Here is a 22,350-nt window from a genome sequence, read left to right on the forward strand (position 1 = left end):
TGTGATTGGGTGGATTTTCAGGTGAAAAATACCTGTTCCTGGCCATTTTTTAATTCGGCCATCTTCAATTCTGGTGGTCTACAAATACGACCAAAGCTCGTCGACTGTTTGACAGGGGCTTTACGAAAGCATTGTTACATTTTTTTGCACAAAATCAAAGTCGGCTGGGGTTCTATGTACATTACGTGGTGTTAGACATGATACTTTAAGGTCCCTCTTTCAAGTGATTATTTCACTTTTCAGATTATAAGTTTCCATGCCTTTCTTACATCAAATATTCCCCCCTTTTTCCAGATCTAAATGACGTCGTGGTCGAGAAGTCTTCGTGTCTGAATTTTGACGGAAACGAATTGAGGGCTGTCTCTGGCTACCTCTCCTTCTCAACGTGGGTAGAAATACTGGTTCTATCCAACAACCAAATATCGATGGTGGAGGAAGACTCACTTGCATTTATGGACAAACTGACTATTTTAGATCTGAGTCACAACAGGTGAGTTGACTGGATTTCAGATTTGCAGACTTGATATCAAAAAGATAGATTTGATCTTTAGCATATAAACTGCGGACAAGGATCTATTTGATACAAGCATTTGGTCCGCCAATTCTTTCACAGCCGAATGGGCTATGTAGTAACGTCCACGTTTTGAGAAAGCTTTTCACCGGTGTGTCTTTTTTTTGCTTTCTTAGACATGAACTAAAAGTGCTAGCGTAGAGATTTCAAATTTTGTCCATCAAAAAGTCCTCCGAGCGCGACATAGTTGACATGTATTTGCACTAATAAGAATCTAGACATGTTAGCGCCGTTTCGTTTCAGTTTCTGACGACGAATTGTAAAAATTAGTATTCTATTTTGAAAGCCATCACGCGCACAGTCCTGTTGTTGCATGTAATCAGTAGCACAGGAAAAGAACGAGACAATTTGTACCTGTGCTGCGAGTTATGACTATTCAGGTTACCGGCCATCACGTGGCGGTGTCGACCCAGACTAATCCTGTACCACACGTCGCTGCGAGGGGCTTTGCCCTGGCGGGCGTTCTGGGAAATTATTAGGGCGAGACAGGGCTCGAAATACCCGGTTGCACAGTTGGGCCACGCAACCAAATTCTGTTTGACAAACTAGATTGTTTGAGCAATGTAAGTTGTACTGCCTCGTATCCATCCAGCTTTTGACTTAGGTTGCGCAGTGAGCAACCTTACCTTAAAAAGTTAATTAGCCTGTTGAAAAGAATTCCAGTCATACAATTATTTTTTTTCTGCTTCAGATATTGCCATGTAACTTCGGCCTCCAATGCCCACCTTTGCAAGAGCAACAATTAGAAAATTATGGAGTGTGTGTGAAATACTTTTACTCTTCCTTATGTTAAACTGTCCTTCTCTCACAGACTAGAGACGTTTCCGTGGAACGTGTCTCTCACGAATCTGACGTCACTCTCGCTGGCTTATAACCAGCTGACGTCACTTCCGGCTGAAGCTACACTGGGAACGACCCTTCACATCCCGAACTTGGCAAACAACAACCTCACCTCTGTCCCAGAGCAGCTATTCTTCAAACATGTCCCGATGGTAGCACTAAAAGGTGAGCTTTTAATTGATATTTCCTTAAGAAACAAAAGATGGTTTGTTCGAACAGTTTTTTCTTTTCTAAACTTAAATTTCCAACAATCTCCCTTGCCAGGCTGTGAAAATTCAACGTGCTTTGGTTGTTACTGGTAAAGGACAGGGTGCCTCATTTTTCAGTTCAGTTCAGTTCAGTTCATGACCCATGACCCCAATGGTCGTAGGGGCGTCATGAGAACCAGCCACAATAGTCCGTGCCCATCCTGTTCTGTCCTCGGCCTCTCTGATCAGTTGTGCTGTGCTCAGGCCAGTCCATGTCTTGATGTCGTCCAGCCAGGTCTTCTTTGGCCTTCCCCGTTTCCTCCCTCTGGCTACTGTACCTTGCAGAATGGTCTTGGTCGTTGGCCTCATTTTTACAAATAAACTAATAAAGAAAAAACAGAACAATCGAATTGTGCGATACATAAGTGTTGGCTAATTTACCCCCCCCCCCCTCCCCCTTCTTTAGGAAACCCCTGGCACTGTGACTGTCGCCTGACACTGTTGACGGAATGGCTACTTCTCCACTACCGACCCGACACTGCGTGTGAGTCAGCTGACATTGGAGGTGTCGGTAAGTTGTGCGTTACGTCGTTTTTGATGTGTTTTTTGTCCATTGTCAATTTCTCAATCCGTAGTACAGACTACAGGCTCATGAAAATTCATCTAGAATCCAACATGTTTGATAATAACTTAGCATCTCAACATTGAAAAGATCACCAAATAGTCTTCACTTCAGAAATCTACTAAAAGTGAAGAATGAGTCAATTTTGGAAGGGTGTCATTGTAGAATGTTAGCGAAAAACTGTAAATGTTCTTAATTTACGATTTCCATTCAGATTGATATTTGCATATTTCAACGTATTTTTTTATGGCGACTATTTGCAGGGACCAGGGTAAACGGAAGCGTTGGCTCTGAGCCCACCAGCCAATGTGCGGGAAGTGTGATGAACATTACCTCGATGTTTGAGCCGCCGTCTTGTTTCACGCCTGCTCGCCTGAAGGATCAGTGCGTCATTGGTGGGAATTTCTGCGTAAGTAAATAATTATTCTAAAGTAAAATATGTCCCAAAACGGACTGGACAAACATTAAAAGACTTTAGCTATATTCTTCGGTGTCCTTATCTTATCTTATTATCCTTGTGAACAGCTTTTGAAGTGTTATGTTGATGCAAAATGTATGATGTTGCCTAGGCGAAATGAATATATAAATGCAAATGTGGAAACGGCTAAATATGTATCAATCTTACCACAGAAGCATTGCTAGGCCTATTTAGTCTCCTAGCTAAGTACTCTTTTAGAATAAGATTTGGTTCGTAGACAAGTTTTAACCAAGATTTTAAACATTTCTTCTCTCTTCAGGAGGGAACCTGTCACGGTAATGTGGTGCCATATGACGTCATCCCAAGCCTGACTAATCAGCTCACGGTCCTCACCGGTGAAGAAGTGGTGCTGAAATGTGTTTCGCCAACAGACAACAGTTTTGCGGAATGGTTCCACCCAAGAGCTGGCCTGGTAGAGGACGAGAAAAATTCCAGTCAGAGCTTCTGCACCGACGAGCACGGAAACCTCGTCATCAAGAATATTCGGGCGGACGACGCCGGGGTCTACTCATGCGCGCTTCGTCACGCACATGTTAAGGGTTACGTCAACGTCACGATTCTTGACAACTTTGAACCGGAAACACGTCTCTGGGACCAGGGATTTACAAACAACGTAACCACGCCCACCAATGACGTACAGGCTACGTCATCACCAAATCCACATCAACCGACGTCCTCTACTCATCCACCAAACGACACCAAAGGTTCGACGCGTTTCCATAGCAACGTCACCACGGACACGCCCAGGGATGAGCCGATCATACCAAACCGTTCAGAAAGAGAGGGGGTGATCGAACTGACGGTGAGTGACGTGTCCAGCTCCACGGCGATGATAAAGTGGATGACGCCGGCCTTCCTGCGAGGCTCCTTTCTGAGACTGTTCTACCACGAGGAGCAGGAGGGGGAGACCGGGAGGGTTTGGATGGACATGGAGCAGAGAAGCGTTCTCATCAAGCCTGGCTTCAGGTAGGACCAGCCGAATTCAGGGTTATCTAACTGTTGTTTATGTGCAGTGCTATCAAACGTCTATGGGAGTCTGCCTGCACTTTGCTGCATTTGGGCATTTTTGTTGGTTTCTGGTTTCAGTCTTGCGACTACTCTTGTCCTTCACTTAATTGTTAAGTATGTTTTATCACTTTAAAGAATGACAATGCTTTTGGCAAAATTAAAAGAGGGACACGGTTTTGGCGACGAAGTTTGCCATCTGTGTTGGCACTCTAGCTAGGACCGTTGATCACTCCAACATTCTGTTAGGGAAAGCTTCACACATTTGAGATTACGTAGCCTGAGTAACGTCATCATAGTTAGTTCCAGGCTTTCCGTGAAGGAACTATCTAGGATGACACTCAGGCTAAAGATCACCTAGATCATACAGTGAACAACTCGATCCATTTGTCTTATCTGACTTCATCCTCCACAGAATATACACGAGCTGTAGAATCTCCAGCCCAGCACGGAAAGCCTAGAACAAACTGGGATGGCACTCAGGCTAAAGATTACCTAGATCATACAGTGAACAACTCGATCCATTTATCTTATATATCCGAATCCATCTTTCGCAGGAGACAGGAGCTACAGAACCTCCAGCCCAGCACGTGTTACGTGGTGTGTATCTCCGCCCACACCCTTCCCGAGCAGGACGAGTGTGTGCTGTTCCGTACGGAGGCCTCGGGCGTCAACCCGCTCTACTTCACCATCGTCCCCGTCCCCCTCATCGGGCTCCTCGCGCTCGGCTGCTACGTCAAGATCAGGAACAAGAGGCGGCAAATCAGACGACAATACCTCAACCCCTTCCAGGTCAGTTGCAACACTTCCGTAATCTTTACCTCCGTGAAAGATGGGGGTATTGTAGTAATTTTGGTGTGTTTGTTTGTCTTGGTGCTCCACAGTGTATTGTCTGTCGCAATTTCAATAGAGTCCAATGTTCGTGAAAATATAGGTATTATGGTTAGTTGGCGTGCTTGTTTTTGTTGTCTTGGTGTGTTTCCACATTTGTGTGGATATTTCAAGTTGTAAGACGGATTGGTGTAATAGGATACTCGGAGAATTGGAATCATGGTTTAGCTCGTTGCTGATGTTTCTGTGCATTCCATATTTGAATATGTTGATTTGAGTGCACTTTTGCAATAAGTTGGTAGCAACAAACGCTATATCACAGCATTGCCTATCTAACACTTCTATTTCTACCAGAATGACTTAATGTCAAGCATTATGGAACCAATTTCAACTTATCGCTTGACTGCTACCATAGTTATACACACACATAAATTGACAATAGGACATTTTGAATGCTACTTAGATCTGTTTAAACCCCCTCTTTCACCAGACCCTTGCTGAGAACACGTGGAACAGTCTGTCGCTGTTCGGCCCCGGTGTTGACGCCACCAGCCTGCGGCGGTCCGCCGATGAAGACCACATCTACGCCGTCCCGGGTGATGACGTCTACGATGACGTGGGTGACGTCATGTTAGATCCAGGCTCCAGCGTTGCTAAGTACCACCCGAGGCACTCATACCCGTGTAGAGAAGCGCAGGAGCACATCTACGCACGCGCGTGCACGGTCAAAAAGACTGTCCGAGAGGGGCGCTCGTATGCAAAAATGAACGCAGCCGGCAAAGTTCTACTACGGCGCGGCTCAGGGTCCTACGAGAAGGCATGTAGCGTGACGTTGCCCATGCTTAAGATTCCACTCCCCAAAATGGACACCAACCAACCTGGGAGTGTGTCTCTCAACAGCGTTTACGCCAGCGCGTGCAGCGTTCGCTCGTCCTACGGCGACCCATCATTTTCTCCTCAGAGCGTCATCAGCCAGGAAGACGGGACGAGGGGGAAGACACCTTCCAGGGACGTGTACGTCAGTCCTGTTGACGTCAGAGCTTCTGACGCCAGAGGAGCACGAGTCCAAGGGATAGAGGACTCTCCAACCTCACAGGACCACCTGTTTGCCAACGTCAGCACGGAGTCTTGTGAGATGGTTCTTGAGTCATCATCAGATGACATGGAACAAGAGGCTTACTTGCAGGTTGACAAGTCGTTTCACAACTTCGCAAGGAGCAACAAGAATAAACTATTCGAAAAGCGACCGGCAAGTTGGTAGCTGTTGTTGCTGTAGCAGTACTAGTATTGAGACATCGATATAACTGATTGATTAACCTTCTCCCTGCTGCCTAACTCTGTAACCAATAGAGAATTGGTTTGGCCGCTGCCAAACGACTACTGTTAGAGTGCTAAAGGTTAAAATAGTCCTGTATAATAGTAATTGGCAAAAGAAGCCATGCATCTATTAGCATTCAAAATTGTTATTATTTTGTTTTCAATTTAGAGCTCATAGAACCAAGCACTTAACGAAACAAAACATTAGATTTTTGTGTCAAATTGGCACTATTGAGGATTTTAGTTGTAGTTGAAATAGTCTTTGTTGTATTTCGATGTAGTAAAGCTCTAAAATGTAAAAGAAGAAATCTCAAAGCTCAGACTTTACTTCACCACTGTCTACCGTCCTTATAACGGGTCGTGTTGGTGAAGTTTGACAAATTTAGAATTATTCATCAAAGATATGCCTCAATGATCTGTGAATTCCGTTGTGATAGTGTATTCTTGAATGATACTCACACAAAAATATGTTGACATTTCAAAGACGTTTTATTCAGTTGTGCCAGAGGAATTTATATCAATGTTTAGATTATTTGCACATGAATACAATATAAATTTTCAGATCCAAAATACGGAATTATTGACATGATATTAAAACTGCCATGCTGATCAGTTATTTGTTTGAGGGGGGGGGGGACGTGGAAAAGATATTTATGTTGTATTTTGGGTAGGCTTGATACAAAACGCACACATTTTATCTAACAAGCGATATTTTGTTTAGTGATAGTATGTATATATATATATACTGATGCTTGTGCTCTTTTTCCAGCCTGCTCTTCCTAATAAGTACATCAAACGCCAGTCAAAACCAAAGAAAGAGATGGCCTGTAAAACGGGTAACCGCATAATTAAAACTATGTAACGTTTACTTCTTGTAGAGTTTTCTGTAGTACTACAATATAATATTTTGCTCTGTATCAACTACTGAGTCAGTTCAAAACGATATTAACAATGGCAGATAATACAGATACATAATACAGTTTGACGTTCTTCTCATACATATTGGTTTATAATTTATCGTTCTGTGAGATGCGACATGTGTGCTACCAACATCTAAAACATTATACCCTGTAAGGAACCAGTCACACGAAACTGATCCGCCACTCTGCGTGATTGAAAGACTTGCTTTACAAAGGGAGCCGTTGTTTTGTACAGCAGGCCGTCGCTGAGCAATAAAACCACACAATGAATTATTAATAACAGGGTGATGATGCGGTGAATATGATCACGTTTTTTCTTCCGCCCCATTTCTTTTCCAGCTCTACCATTTTTGTAAACGACAATTTCTTCGCTACAAGTTAAGCTACCGATGTCGCACTAGCACACACATATTTAGTTTTAGTAAAAAACGTCGTCCTTTTGCAATTGCATTTGGTTAAAACTGGTTACAGTGGTATGTTGACTCCTACACAATAATATGATATCATAGCACACAAAATAAGAGGTAATTGATGAAAATATCTTTGCCATTCAAGCATTTTGAGACGCTGCTCTATTATGTCGTAAATGTATATATATATATATATATATATTCTTTGAAATACAATGAACTCTTGTAACGTGACACCAAACTACATGTATATACACATGGATATAAAGTGCTCAAAGATACCATAGAAATAAAAGGCATCACTACCACAACAAAAGTACACAAAGCTCTAGGAGCATTTGTCCAACAAAGTAATGTTGAAACGGAATTTGAATCAACAACAACCACATTTGAGATATTTACATACGGAATTGTATCCATTCAGATAAAAATGAATACAGGATAAATAATCTTTTTCAGCAACACAGCGGTGCTGTTAGGGCCTGGTCATATGCGTGGCACGATCGTCGTACGGACGCAAACTAAGGACATTCTTGGGATAACGGTGCATGTGTCTTGCAATGTTTAACTGTCCTGTTACGAAAAGGGTAGCCTGGTCCCAGTCTCTAGGGTCGGCTTAGTGGTGTTTTACCGGGCCAGTCAGTTTCTGATAGCCTTTCTACCTCTGGCTGCCATCCTACTTCCGCTACACCCTACTTCCGCTGCCTTCCTACTTTTCCGCCGCCCCTAGGTGCCGAGCTAATTAATCCAAGGCCGTAAACAACACCCCGAGCGGGCTAAGCTGTCTGGGCGGGTGAGGGTCACTCACAGTGCCGTAGAGATATCGGGGAGGCACCGAGGGTATGGATTCCAGGCTACGAAAAGGGTTGACCTAGATCCTTGTCGGCGGTTGGTTGGTTCTGTCATAGTTGACTGATATACTACTCTCCAAGCAGAGGAGTGGGTCCGGCTGTGTGTTTTTTTCCGTATTTTTAGGTGTTTTTGTCAGGCTTTCTACTTTGTCATGTTTGTAGTAGAAAGCCCAACAAAAACGCCTAAAACACGTCAGAAACCAGCCGGACCCACTCCTCTGCTTGGAGAGTACTGATGTACGTCATACGAACGTAAAGGCCTTGTCACACTTGTGCGTATATTCAAGTGCGTATGAGTTGCGCATGAACATTTTTTTGGTTTATACATGTATGTAAATAAAGTTTGCAGGGAAGAAGTTGTTTTCTACTTTGCCCATCGTTGTGCAGCCTAGTTATCGAACAAAAGAAATGACTTCTTCGGCTGCAAACTTAACCTAAAACAAAAACTTGCTAATACGCAACTCATGCGGACTTGCATGTACGCACAAGTGTGACAGGGCCCTAAAGTAGTACGATCGCAAACTGAGGGCAATCTAATACATCAAAATCGCACGACGATCTACGACGAATGTGACCGCGCCGTAACTGCTAGTGTGCCCCCCCCCCCTCCCTCGCCGGCCCCTCGCTATGGAATAGAGGGCATTTTGGAGTTGTCGACCTGGACGCTGATAAACATCGTGTTGTCGCGGATGTAGTCTCCCCGGGCGAGCTGCGATAGGGGGCAGAACATCTGTGTGCCGAAACTCGGGTTCCGCTCGTGCAGCGGCCGACCCAGGAACTGCAGGTTGTCCTGGGAGTAAGGAGCAATGAACGAAGACATGTTCAACTAGACCCTAGCATGTCCAGGACAACAGATACAACAACCGAAAGTTCTGCTGCAGTACCAAGGATAGCACTGGGAGACCCAAACTAGACCTTAAAGGCACCCAGAGCATTTTATGAGGCTTGAAAACTGGAAATATTCTAGTTGCTGCAATTTTCATGAGATTGACATTTAATGCCACTGTTTACCACATTTGCGTGCTAATTTCATATCAAAAGTGTTCAAAAGCGGCACAAAAATAAGCTACATGGCTACCTTTTAGTTTCACGCGCCTAGTGTAAATAGACCGATCCCATAGCCCCGCCCACCTCCGTCAAAACTTAGAAATGCAGAATTAAAACAAAAAAATGCAAATATTTGACGGACATGTCACTCTCTCATTGGTAAAACCGCTAATTGTGATGGACAGTCAGGATCAATCTATTAGGGCTTAGATTTTCTATCAGTTCTCACCACACAACGACATCGTATCTTTGCTCCTTTAATGTCGATATGTAATGGTGTAGTGTTATTGAAACTTACCATGTGTAGGGATGACTAGAAATTTGAATTTTTCTAATTCGAGTTTCAAGCCTCATAAAATGCTCTGGGTGCCTTTAAGCGCCCACACGCACGTATACACACAAATACTAGTACCTCCATTTGTCATGGAGGTTAACACTTGAACATACGCTATAGGAATTTAGAAAGCATGAGCTGACCGATGGCGGACCATAGTCGCAAAGAGTGTTTCAAACAAGCAAGCAGCTTTTTGTTCACTGCACTTTGTCTTCTAGCTGACATACAAGTTTCTATAGCAGTTTTCAATCAGAAGCAGAAATCACACAACGTTTTTATTCATCTCGAAATGAACTCAACATAGCAAAGAGATAACACAGCAAGCTGAAGAAACAGGTTGTGAAATAAGAAAACATGCTGTATCGTTACAATATCATTTTGTCTTACCACTGCATACTGGTTATGATTTAGTGTTGCAGTGGAAAAGAGAGACCAATTAATCAAAATTCACATTTCTAACACTTGGAAATGTAGTTTTGTCCGTTATGAAATTCTACTTATACTTGTTAGATATGTCATTGTGGTTATTGGTACTCATTGGCATCATGGTGCCTCCAAGTACCAAGGTTATCAGAATTGAGGTGTTCAAAAATTCGTTTTCCCTAGAACTGTCACAGAGAGTGCAACTTGTTGCCACCATGTACCAAGTACAGTATGGGAACCCTCACAAGATAGCTTTAAACAACGCTTACAGTTAGATATGCGAAGGTTAGTTGTGACATGTCGTTCGGTGTAATATCACTGAACAAGCTGCTACCGCGCCGCGTGCCTGCAAAGCCGTTTTACGGCGAAGGGCGGTTATAATGGAAAAATACATGGAGATAATGATCCTTCTTCCTACCTTGCAGGTGTTTGGCTTCATGACGTACTCGATGTTTTTCCTGGCGGCGGGATCCTGACACTGGTCGATCACAGTGATGGTGACCTTCTGCGCGAAGGGCCATGGCAACAGCGCGTCAAACTCGCCCTTAATGATGCACATGAACAGCGACATGTACTTCCCTTTTCCTGTAGATACAAAAGTGAGTGAATGAGTGAGTGGTTGAGTGAGTGAGTAAGTGAGTGAGTGACTGACTGACTGAAAGTAATTAAAGAATTAAGGAAGGAACGAAGGAACGAAATAATGTTTGCATGAGTGAGTAAGTTATCAATCAATCAATTAATTAATCAATTAATTAATCAATCAATCAATCAATCAATACATAGGTAGATCATACTAGATGTTGAAAAACCTATATTTCAATCAATAGATAGGTAGATCATACTAGATGTTGAAAAACCTATATTTCCTTTTCGTGTTGTCTTATGACAACCTATCTCGAATGACCCTGAGAACAAACGTGCATGAGAAAACAAACAAAACCGAACTACGCTAGTTTTGCTCCATGTTTCTTTTTGACAACCCTTTTGATAAAATCACCTTAGCTTCACAATCTAGCGGACTAGAGGGTTCTCTGTCCACGTTCAAAGTCAAATATTCCTCCTTGAGAACAAACGTTCACGAGAAAACAAAACAACTGGACCACGCTAATTTGCTGTATGTTTCTTTTGGGCAACCCTTTTGGTAAAATCAAATTCTTATTTCTTAGGTTCACATTCTATCGGACTGAAAAAGAAACTAGAGGGTTCTCTGTCCACGTTCAAAGTCAAATATTAATTCCTCTTTGCCCTAGAGAACAAACGTGCACGAGAAAAGAAAACAACCGAACTACGCTAATTTACTGCATGTGTCTTTTTGGCAACCCTTTTGGTTCTCTTAGCTTCACCTTAGCTTCACAATCTAGCGGACTGAAAGTAAAACTAGAGGGTTCTCTGTCCATGTTCAAAGTCAAATATTCCTCTTTGCCCTTGAGAACAAACGTGCTCGAGAAAACAAAACAACCGGACCACGCCAATTTGCTGCATGTTTCTTTTTTGCAACCATTTTGGTAAAATCACCTTAGCTTCACATTCTAGCGGACTGAAAGTAAAACTGGAGGGCTCTCTGTCCACGTGCAAAGTCAAATATCCCTATTTGCCCTTGAGGACAAACGTCCACGAGGAAAACAAAACACCATGCACCACGCCAATTTGCTGCATGTTTCTTTTTTGCAACCATTTTGGTAAAATCACCTTAGCTTCACATTCTAGCGGACTGAAAGTAAAACTGGAGGGTTCTCTGTCCACGTGCAAAGTCAAATATCCCTCTGTGCCCTTGAGAACAAACGTGCACGAGAAAACAAAACAACCGGACCACGCTAGTTTGTTGCATGTTTCTTTTTTGCAACCCTTTCGGAATAAAACGAATGATAGCTTCACATTCTAGTGAAAAGAAAAGTTGATGATTGTGTTTCCACGTTCAGCCCACGGTAGGTGTGCGCACACCCAAACTAGGTGTGTGTTGCACATTGTTCCTGCCGGCCACGGTAGAAAGGTAACTGATTTTCTCTCCAGGTTCTACCCACCTTGTCCGTCTCCGTTGGGACAGATGGAAATCGCCATCTTGTATCCGTATCTGCTGCTGAGGAACATGGGGCTGTATAACGACACCCTCCTCCCCGCCCTGGCATCAGCTAACTTCTCGTTGTAGCTCGTTATCTTCCACAGAAGCTGGCAGCCTTTGTCCATGCTCCCAGCGCTACCCTGGGGTAAGACAGGGAAGAAACAGACACGTGTATGTAACGTTAACGTCACAATTGTTGCGTAGCTTAAGCCTCCCCCCTCTCACTGGACCCGTCGCACGCTGGCGGCGTTGCTGCGTCCTAAACTGGATTTGCGTTGCCCTTGACTTTATATGGGAATATCATTCAAAACGTACAAGTCTGACCAAAAATACAACAAAACACACAAAGCTAAAAAAGATTCGCTTTTTGTCGATGAATTTCGTTGAGTGCTTTTTCTATTCGATCGGCCGCAGCCATGCCGCTAGCGTGCCGCGGGTCCAGTGAGAGGGGGCTTATCTTTCAAACAAACTTCAAAACAACAAAATTGTCCCGTATTGTCACTTTAATATATCGATATCAAACAATACTTTCGTCAAAAGGCTGCATCATTTCCTAACACTAGACAACACAAATGGTAACGTTACATGGGATAGTTATGATATTCACATTTTATATTGGCTGTGGTACATGGTAAGGTTTTTGTTCGTCTAAGTATTACCTAACACTAACATGATATCTATCATCATTATTCTGTTTCCTTGGTGTGAGCAACACCGCTCTACGTCACAATTTGAGGCCACTTGGAGAAAATTTGAACAAAAACAAGCCACAGCTAGTACCTGCATAGCCTGGACTGCGACGGTGTTGTCTATCAGTTTCTCGGCATGGTTGGTGAGACGGCGGGCATTCTCCATGGACAGAGTCACCGTCTTCTCCAGGTGTTCAACTATGCTTCCCTCCAGGTGCACCATCATGTGCTGCCTCTCCGCCTAGGGGGGAATAAGTAGACAGCCCATTTGCGCCGATACTTTTGAAACTTTGAAACTTTATTCTTAAAGCGCAACTTCGCAGACACTGTGTCTGAATTATGTTGACTTTTCACAGTGGTTTGTAATACATTTAAAATTGACAATGACATGTGCGTCTTAAAATCGTATAATTGACATTATAACATGAGATTAAAAGTCAGTTATAACTAGAATATATAGAATAAACAACAGTTGACAATACCATATGATACAATATCATATGATATAATCCTATACTAGTGCTCCATAGCGACAATGTAAAGCGTCTTATAAGTACAGTACATTTCTTGGAACACGGTAGTAACAAGCGTCCTTGAGGAATGTTCATGAGACACTGTTTATCAGTCCAACTAAGTAAGGGATGGGTGAGTTTTTTTAGCGTGACGTACGACAATGTGGGATGTCAATCTTGTGTGAGATATACTAATTTCCTTCTGGTAAACAGTCGTACCTCGGGTTCGAACCCAAGGTGGTCCAATCTCTTTTTTTCGATAATTTTGCAAAGAAACTCTCGTATCCTTGTAATTACAATGTTGCTTTATATACCTTGTTGCTTTGTGTCTACCCCCCATTTTGAATATATCAGTATCCACCGGTCAGCGATATGGCGACCACCGTTTCAAACAGTTTACGAAATGGACACGCGATGCGTCGATTCACATTCTCATGGTTGGTCTGGTACAGTCAAACCTGTACAAGTGACCACCTTTACATGAGGACCACCTGGCCAATGTGAACACTGTTTTTATGGTTACTTATATAATTGTTCCCATCGACACAAGCATCAAGACACCTGTCGAGGTAGCGCGCGTAGTCCAGTGGTTAGCTATCTTGCCTGTGGAACAAGAAGCCCCGGGTTCGATCACCCGACTGTGTCGCTCACCCGACATGCACGCTACCGGAAAGGGTCGCAGTCCTTAGGACGGGACGTTAAGCCGTGGTCCACTGTTCATTGTGCTTGTCGATAAGAGCTAGGGGTACAATGAGCCTGCAGATACTGTACCTAGCGTCTGTCTTCTCTGTCACGACCAGTGGAAGATTAGCTCACCTGCTCATTGAGTTTATTTGAGCTAAACTGGTTCGAGATCACTTTCCTTCCCTTTGTCCACATAGACAAGATCATTTCGGTCCCGCCAGTGGTTTTGGGGGCAGTTTTGACAATACCATTAGTACAAAAGGTATTCGTCGCAAGAAAACTTAAGTAGCCGCATCAAGCCTCTTACACAAAATGTTACGCCACATGATGTTAGAATTCTTCCAAATGCAAGCTGTCGCCTGAACTCCATATCAGTTGAGGATCTGTCCTTGGTGCTGATCAATAGAGTGTTACACAAAAAACGCACATTCATTAATCTATTTATTTATTCATTCATTCATCTATTTGTTGGTTCGGCATGAACACGTTGATATATGGACAGCCAGGGTTGCCCATCTAGCGAATGAAAAAACGCACATTCCCACCGCACTTGTCTTATTTTTAACTTTAAGGTATATTTGTGCACATTTACCACCGATATCAGTGAAATAAGGAGTTTAGGGTACCTCAAAGGGACAGCAAGCATCCCGGAAAGGACAGGGGATGACAGCTTTAGGACACTCTTGGGCGGAGTGATACACGAGCTGGAGTAAACAGAGAGTAAAGCACGTTACCGCACGAAATCCAATATTCAAACATGCCTTAAAGTATTCGTAAAGATTTTTTCATTAAAATAGACTTTATGAGTGTTTAACGTGTGCTCAAAGATCTTCACAACGTATGTTAAAATCTGCTGGGAAGATCATTTAAGGACAACAGTACGAACAGATTAGTACAAGTGCACATTTTTTGCAACAATAGAACTACTATTAGTATGTCAATAGTGGATTTGCTGTTAACATTAAGACAGCCAACAAGGCAAAATTCGTTTACTGAATTGTAAAGAGATTGTTCTCGGTGTGAAAATTGTTCACAGAAAGTTGATCTGCAGGTTAACGGGAAAAATGTATTTTCTGAATCAACAAAACGAAGTGAGAAATTCTCCTCACCTCTTCTCTCGGCAGCTCCTTGGCGTCACAGCCGTTCGGACACGACATGGGGAACTTGTCGCACACCTGAAAAGAGAAGATCGTTAACGTTAGACTCTTAAATCCGTGTTTAACATTGTAGCAGTACAACAATACTGTAAATGCAGAAATGTTCGCGGTGGTTTTATGTTCACGGTAAAATCACTCCGAAAAGTCGTTCCATTGTGTGACTGTAGTGCTACTATTGGTTCAAACGCGAACTCAAAACCACCGCGAACACTCCATTTTCTCCCTACCGCGAAATTAAATCCCCGCGAACATTTCTGCATTTACAGTATTCCCTCCCCCATCGCGCCCTCCTCTTATCTTAACTTCCTGACTTCCATACAGGATTTAGTGACGTAACGCTTGAGAGAACTTCTAATTGTGCATCACTGTCCAGGGGATTTGATAAGAAACATGTAACATTACATACAACAATCACACTGTCTACGTAATATAGAGTAAGGTTAGCGTAAAGCATCAAAACAAGGTAGAAACATGAAGCTGCATGACAGATTCGTCCGAAGAATGATGTGAATCTAGCATGATTATGAAGAGAACATGGACATGCACGTGTAGGTAGACCATGCACTACCAACAGTCATCAACTGTGTCTAGATGCGAACTGTACTAAGACCTACCCAGTGCAATGGAGGATAGGGATGGATGGAGGAGAAGGGCTATGAGCGCCTGTGAGACCGTCACGACCAGATGAGATAATGATAAAGAATAGAAATACACGGAGACATTTCACCTTGAGATGTTCTATCTCGTCCTCCTGTTGCACGTTCTGTCCGCAAAAGTCGCAGGCTGTCCCCCGCTTGGGACAATCGTTGTTGAGGTGGGACTGCAGGAAGCGTTTCTGGACGTCCGCGCCGCAACCGTTCGGACAGACCTCGGTGGCGTGTTCACAGGACTCGTCATGGCTCTACACACAACAAAATGAAGTCACCAACTTTTCTACTGTTCTCTCTCTCTCAATTACTCCAGTTCTTCCCTTTAATCACTGACGAAAGACAACGGATGCTGTCTGAAACGTCTGTTTCCATATTTTATCCAGTTGCTTAAGTAAATGTCATTTGGCGTATCTTGTTTTCTTGATATCTAACCTTCATCAAGTTACCAACTGTTGTCTATGATAGGTTTTACACAGGACAGGTACAGAGCCCACATGGGTGCAACATATGCCCAGTCCAAATGCCTAATCCCTAAGTCGCTCGGTGGGCATGTTGTAGCCTCCTAAGCAGGCTATACGAGTCGGGGGTTCGTGGCGTATATCACTTCTGCACCCAGTCTCTTATGACTGGGATTCGTAGAGCCTGCTGTTACTCGGCGCCTCAAATCAAGAGAGGATTAAAAATGCCCTTCAGGCCTTGCAAAAAAAAAAAACGAGTGCAACAGAACTGATATGCCATCAGCTAAAAAAAAAGCCTGACTCGTAGAGCCTACAAGGAGTCTAGGCATGTTGGTCCTGGTACCGAATGTGTAAGCCCTTACAACAGTCTGAATTCCAGGCTACTGCATCCGGGTACTCTCCCCTCACCTTGCGTGAGACCAGCAAAGCTGGACAGAATCAGCAATGTGTAATGATCATCGACACAAAAGGACGTCATAAGTACCTGTAACGAGTTAAGGCCACCAGAGAACCTTCGTGCATTTTAGGGAACTCTGAATAGAATGACTCTTTCGCTTGTGTGACTACAAGATTGCAAACCTTTGTTGTCCTTTGGGAGGCAAGGATGGGCAAGCTCTCATTTTCCTTAAATATTGACAAGGAACGGACACAGTATGGACGTAGATTTTAATTCTAATACACTGTGTTTCTCATCCCCATACGAGGCTGTGTCTTGTGACTGTTCCCTTTTTTCATTGCGTCCCTTACAAAGGATCAAACACCTGCAAGGGCGCCACGCCCAGGTCTCAAGGCAGGATGACGTGGTGTTTGAAATGAGGGCACTCTGGTCCATTGCCCGCAAAACGCTCCTTTTCACCTATTTTGGCCGAGCGATTTTTGTAAATTAAGGCATTTGTAGATTTCCTGTATCTGTACATAGCCAGTTTAACCGTCCTTCGGCGGTATAGTACTAATACATTAGCTTCGCTGGCACGCGGTGCGGCAGCAACTGGTTATATTACACTGAGCGGTCTATCACACCTAGTCTCTGCACATCTGACCGCAACCCTTTAGTGTGTATGTTCCTACAGTATTTAGTGGCAATGAGTTCCACTCTACGATAGTTCTAGGGAAAATTTTGACCACCCCAATCCTTGATTGATAACTCTGGTACTTGAAGGCAACGCCATTTCTTAAGGACCAAAATAAGTAAAACAGGTCGTTCAGTTTGAACATCTTGTTCTGAGAAAAGATACATTTTCCATTCAATTACTAGTAGTCCGATCCGTAGCCGGTAAACCGCAAGGTGGCATGACACACCATTTCTGTACTTATAGTTGGTAAAGTACGTGATGTTCTGATGGTTTGAGCTGTACTACACTGGGCGTACTCTTAACCGACAAGTGTAGTCCCTAAACATGCCCGAGTTGTGGCTCTTCTCAAACACTGAAACCGACTCTTTAACGTCCCCCACTAACAGCGTTCGAATCGGGATAAATTTAAGAAAACCGTCGAGAAGCTGGGATTTGAACCCGCAACTTTGTGGTCCTGATGCGGGTTGATCGCCACTAGATAATCGGCACATTATACTTATAAGAAGACCACGACACGCACGCCATTTTCATTCAATTCAAAGATCTACAGCATATCTTAACTTGGAAAAAGGGACGAAGCAACCTATTGATGAAAACCGCTATATACTTTCCTGCAGGAAATACCGTTACAAGCATGACACTTACTTCGGCGCCCTTAGTTTTATCCTTAGCCTTCCCCGATCTCGGCTCCTTCGTTCCATTTTTCTCCTCGCCGACGCTCTGTGAGTCCACCGCACTCCCACCGTCTTCCCCGGCCTTTTTACCCGGTATTCTGTCGCCCTTTTGTGATCCTGACCCGACGGAAGTCTGACTTCCATGTGTACTGCTTCCGTTACCCGAATCCGGTCTGTCTACCGATTGCGATGGAGGCACAGTTTTGGTTCCACCGCCCACGTTGCCGTCTGTCGGTTGTACTTCTCCCGGTAGCTGGGGGGCCGCAACCTCCGCCATGCTAGCTCAACAACCGTATGCCACTTCTTCTCGAGTCAAGAACACACTGTTCTCTTTGTATCTATCACCCAAACTGTTCTACAACAGTTAAAGTAAGTTCTCGAAGTAGCTTGTCAGTAAACCAGTGACTCTAGTCGATCAAAAACTCCATGTTTCCCGACAACGTACACCGCGAACACTGAGCATTACCACAGCGGTGAAAAACACTGCGTTTAGCGACGTTCTTTTGAAATTTCTCTGCTCAAGGTTGCTAATTTCTCATCATCACAATGGACTCTTCATGAATAATTCAGGAGACCTGGCATAGCAGCACACCTTATTTTGCCAAACATGCCGTACCCGAAAACAATGCTGTGACGTGGACCGAAGTAAATTGCCTTTGGTCATGAATTATTTAGTGCTCTTTTCTAGTTCGGTCATCTCGGAACTTAAGTCTCGATCAGGCTCGTTTGGGGGCTGAAAAGTATTATAATTTTACCAAACAGGGTGAATAATTTGAATCAAACGGAGATTCCCTATCCCGCTAACGTCTGTCAAATTATTCCCCCAATTCTGGGGAGGGGTGACCTCCAAGATGAGTCTGAGGAAATTCGCAAAGACTTGGACCCCAAAACAACTTCCGGACGTGCATGTTGTTACAGTTGTTCTCAGAAAAGGTACGGTTGCGTAGCTTGAACATAAGCGGTTAGTCAGATCAACATCGCCCTAACATGGCCAATATTATTTCCACTTACACATGTAGATGCTCCATGGAATATATAAGCATTTTCTGCCACAGGACAACTGAATTAAATAAGATCTCTCCGTGACTGCCAAATTTCTATCGTAGAACTGCCGCATGATATATCTTACAGGGGCTTTATGTGTAAGAATTTTTACATCCATCTCTATCAAATGTACAAAGGTCGGGGACATTTAAGACTTGCTGCATACAAGGTTTAAACCTTTACCTGATGTTCGTCGTAGCGCCCCCTCCAGACACAACCACGAACTGCATTCGAGCAGCGTACTGCTAACGCCGCGATCTCCAACTGTAGGCTCTTGTTGGGGTAAGCCTGTGATAGCAAGGAGTTTAAAATAACTTGTAGCAAAGGTATAAACATAACGCACACAAGCGACAATGTGTTTTTCCAAGTGAAAACAATACTTGAACGATGTACACATTTTGGGCCCGTCCTTGGTGCTGAAAAGGGCACCAAACGATGGAATAGGAACAACTAACTGGTCACCATCAATACATTTCTCCGTTCACGCAAATATAATATGTGATGTAACGTTACATGACATAAGGGAGTGGACAGGAAAGTCACTTGCAGACTGTACTCAGAGCTCGAGGGCGAAGGACAGGGAAGGATGGAGGAAGCTCGTGCTAGAAACAACCATGGTCCCCGACCCTCAAGATAAGGTTGGGACAAGGTGAGGTGAGGTACATGCATGTAAGGAATCGATGGAAGATTTCATACCTGGTCCCTGGAAATGGCCTTGTTGTCGATGGGACAGGCACCGGATGTCCTGGAAGTGGGGAGGAGAAAGATATACTGCATGTTGAATACAAGTCTGTCTATGATCGACCACTCTTAATTAGTTGTGTATGACCGACGTCTGTCCCTATTATTCAACATATCAATACATGCAGATACTAGCCTGGTATTCATACTATTCTAACTCCTCGATATCCTCTTATCTCGCTTCTCTGCCGAACATTCGGATGGTCATGAGCTAGAAATGGATACCAAGCTACGTACGGGATGAAGTGGGACAACGTTCACGACAAAGGTGGGAGGGGAAAGAAAATACATGTATTCTGATTTCTTCTTTTGCTTGTGACAAACGCTTTCAACAATGGTTGGCTTCAGTTGTTGGTTTTCTAATTTCGTGTGTGAACTCCCCGCTCACCTGACTAGTTCCGGAATACACTGAGAGCACACGTGATGCCCGCATTCCTGGAACTCTACCGGAAACCGCAGCACCTGCTGACACGCCGGGCACTCGAACCGCTTGTCCAGCGGTACTTCAAAGTGCACCTGCGTGTACAATAAAACTACCGTTAGCAACGTTTGTCCTTGTGTGTATTTGGTATTCGTTTTGTCTTCATTTATGCCTTTGCATATGTTAAGAAGCGGTAGAATCTAAGTTTTGTAAACTTGAGTGTGCTATCATTTTGTCTTTGTAGTTTTTTTAATCTCAATATAAAACGATCGTGAATGTTTAAAAAAAGCTTTTGCATTCAATTTCAAAAGCGAGCCATTGACTAGTTACTGATTTAGTGTACCACATAGAGCTTTATAGCCAACATTAGTCATTGACAATGTCTAATACTTAGTGGCTATAATTTCATACAGCATGTTTTAGAAAAGGAAAACCTCAACGGATGCAAATATCATCACAACACGTCAAAAAATTATTGAGTAGTGTCAACGAAAGGCTCTTGTCATTGATACTATCTGGTCGATGTCGCCAATGACAAGACACAATATGACATGATGAAATGGCAAATTAAAGCAATTTGAATGCACCACTTCAAAGACGGGAACAGTCATAATATTAGCCTCCTTCGCAGGCTTCTAAGGGCGCTGGCGTTTATTGGGGGGGGGGGGGGCGGGGGCGCTGATTCGCAATTTTCAACATATGAGTCAGGTTCTTATGCTGGAGAGTTTGTGTCTGTGCACCCCTCCCTCCCAAAAAACGCCGGCGGGCCTAGAAGCCTGCGAAGGAGGCCACATAATATTATTGTGTAGAGCAACATTCTTGCGTCAGCCCTCCAGAAATTCTTCGGACTATCACCCGACAAAGGGAACTCGACATTTCGTGACAAACGTGGCTTAAGGTGGATGTAACCTATTATCGAGGTGTTTCTTTACCCTGTTTGTCTCGCTACAGATAGAATCTACAGTATTGTCTCCTTGTCTGTCAGGAGTTGGGCCATAAGAGGTTAATAGGATAGTTTTAGTAGGGAAAAGTTTAAACTATTTCGCAACACATGAACCGTTTCATTGGATAACGTCAAGACACTGATCATTTCGTGAGAGGAATAAAGAAAGCTATCTACATCAGAACACATCAATCTTCATTAGACCGAGACGAGGGCCGCTACAGACTACCAACCACTCATGACGTAGCACGTCGCACGTCCGGAAGGTCACATGCTCTAAGCATTCGGACCCTAGATTCTCCCGATGGTCGAAAATTCCAATCTTGATGTTGGAAAACAGCTTACAACTGTTTTTCCATAATTGTATAACAACACAGAAGAACGCCTGCGCTAGGTAATAAATTTGTGTTCTGACCTCTGCTTGGTCCGACCGCTGAGAGGAGCTTGAGCAGCCACTGCTGGATGAGACCGCCGACACCATGGACATCCCGGTACTGGGTCTCCTCCCGCTGTTCTTGCTAGGCGTGCGTGGGTTCGACACGCTTTCCCCGGGCGCCGCCGCGCGCATGGACATCACCGACGTTTTCCCGCTACGAGAGAGAAATTTAACATCTTGATTAGGTAAATGTTTATTCTATCGTTTCAAGACTTTTCAGCACCAAGGACGGGTCCGACATTTGTATATAACTTTAAGAAATGCTTTATTCTCAAATGCTATGATTCCGGTAGTATGGTTATAGAATTCAAATGCCAATTGCGGGAGTGCACACAGACACAAACACCAAGAGACTGCAAAACCTCCGTTTTCCTGAGGTAAAGAATGGTTTTAGGTCACACTGTAGACACAGGACTATTACATGCAAGAATGGCAGCGTTGTGACCGTTGAATACAAGACTTGGAGACAGATAGGCCTTTAAGTTGATTATCCCCTTGAAATCAAGACTGTTAGTTTCCTTACCCAAAGGTGCCAACAAACTTCCCTAGCAGTCCTTTCTTGCTGCTGGACTGTGACGTCGCTGAAGCCGCCCGGTCGTCGCCTGGCCTCGGGCTGACGCGCGAGGATGGCCGACCGTCCCGACTTCCGGGGCGATACGCTTGGGCGTCCCTCGGACTGGAGGAAGGGGATTTCCCGACTAGCTCGTCGACGACGTGAACTTCGGCGGGAACGATGCGGTTGGGCCGAGGGGAGAGGGCCCGGGAGCGGGCGGACTCCGATCGAAGGCTGGTCCGGCTACTGGACCGGGACGAAGAGCGGGACCCTGTTCAAAGGCACACTGAAGTTTAGAATTTTTCTGTGGCATCTATCTTGCTTTCTTGGTATCTATCCCTATTTTCTCTCATTTTCTCTCTTCTATTGGTACAGTGTAGAGCTACGGATACTAAATATAGCTATGGATACTGGACATT

At 44.0% G+C, this 22,350-nt stretch overlaps 2 protein-coding genes across 2 annotated transcripts; one reads left to right on the forward strand and one right to left on the reverse strand.

Annotated features, from left to right (window-relative positions):
• Nucleotides 1–236: 236 nt before the first annotated feature.
• Nucleotides 237–6,331, forward strand: LOC136447930 (leucine-rich repeat, immunoglobulin-like domain and transmembrane domain-containing protein 1). The gene is made up of 7 exons (XM_066447072.1): nucleotides 237–490; nucleotides 1,383–1,576; nucleotides 2,066–2,170; nucleotides 2,485–2,630; nucleotides 2,959–3,665; nucleotides 4,262–4,496; nucleotides 5,026–6,331. Exons 1-7 carry the CDS (start codon nucleotides 426–428, stop codon nucleotides 5,794–5,796), a joined length of 2,223 nt encoding a protein of 740 aa, XP_066303169.1. The 5' UTR covers nucleotides 237–425; the 3' UTR covers nucleotides 5,797–6,331.
• LOC136421148 (TNF receptor-associated factor 4-like) lies at nucleotides 6,323–22,349 on the reverse strand. The gene is made up of 15 exons (XM_066408339.1): nucleotides 22,343–22,349; nucleotides 21,902–22,202; nucleotides 21,358–21,532; nucleotides 19,967–20,094; nucleotides 19,534–19,582; nucleotides 19,021–19,125; nucleotides 18,688–18,740; nucleotides 17,765–18,071; nucleotides 15,666–15,839; nucleotides 14,891–14,956; nucleotides 14,408–14,485; nucleotides 12,677–12,826; nucleotides 11,859–12,036; nucleotides 10,256–10,422; nucleotides 6,323–8,823 (listed from the first exon to the last, which is right to left on the reverse strand). Exons 1-15 carry the CDS (start codon nucleotides 22,347–22,349, stop codon nucleotides 8,659–8,661), a joined length of 2,103 nt encoding a protein of 700 aa, XP_066264436.1. The 3' UTR covers nucleotides 6,323–8,658.
• Between the last annotated feature and the right edge of the window lies 1 nt (nucleotide 22,350).

This window comes from Branchiostoma lanceolatum, chromosome 1 (genome assembly GCF_035083965.1).
Source record: "Branchiostoma lanceolatum isolate klBraLanc5 chromosome 1, klBraLanc5.hap2, whole genome shotgun sequence".
Classification (NCBI taxonomy): Eukaryota; Metazoa; Chordata; class Leptocardii; order Amphioxiformes; family Branchiostomatidae; genus Branchiostoma; species Branchiostoma lanceolatum.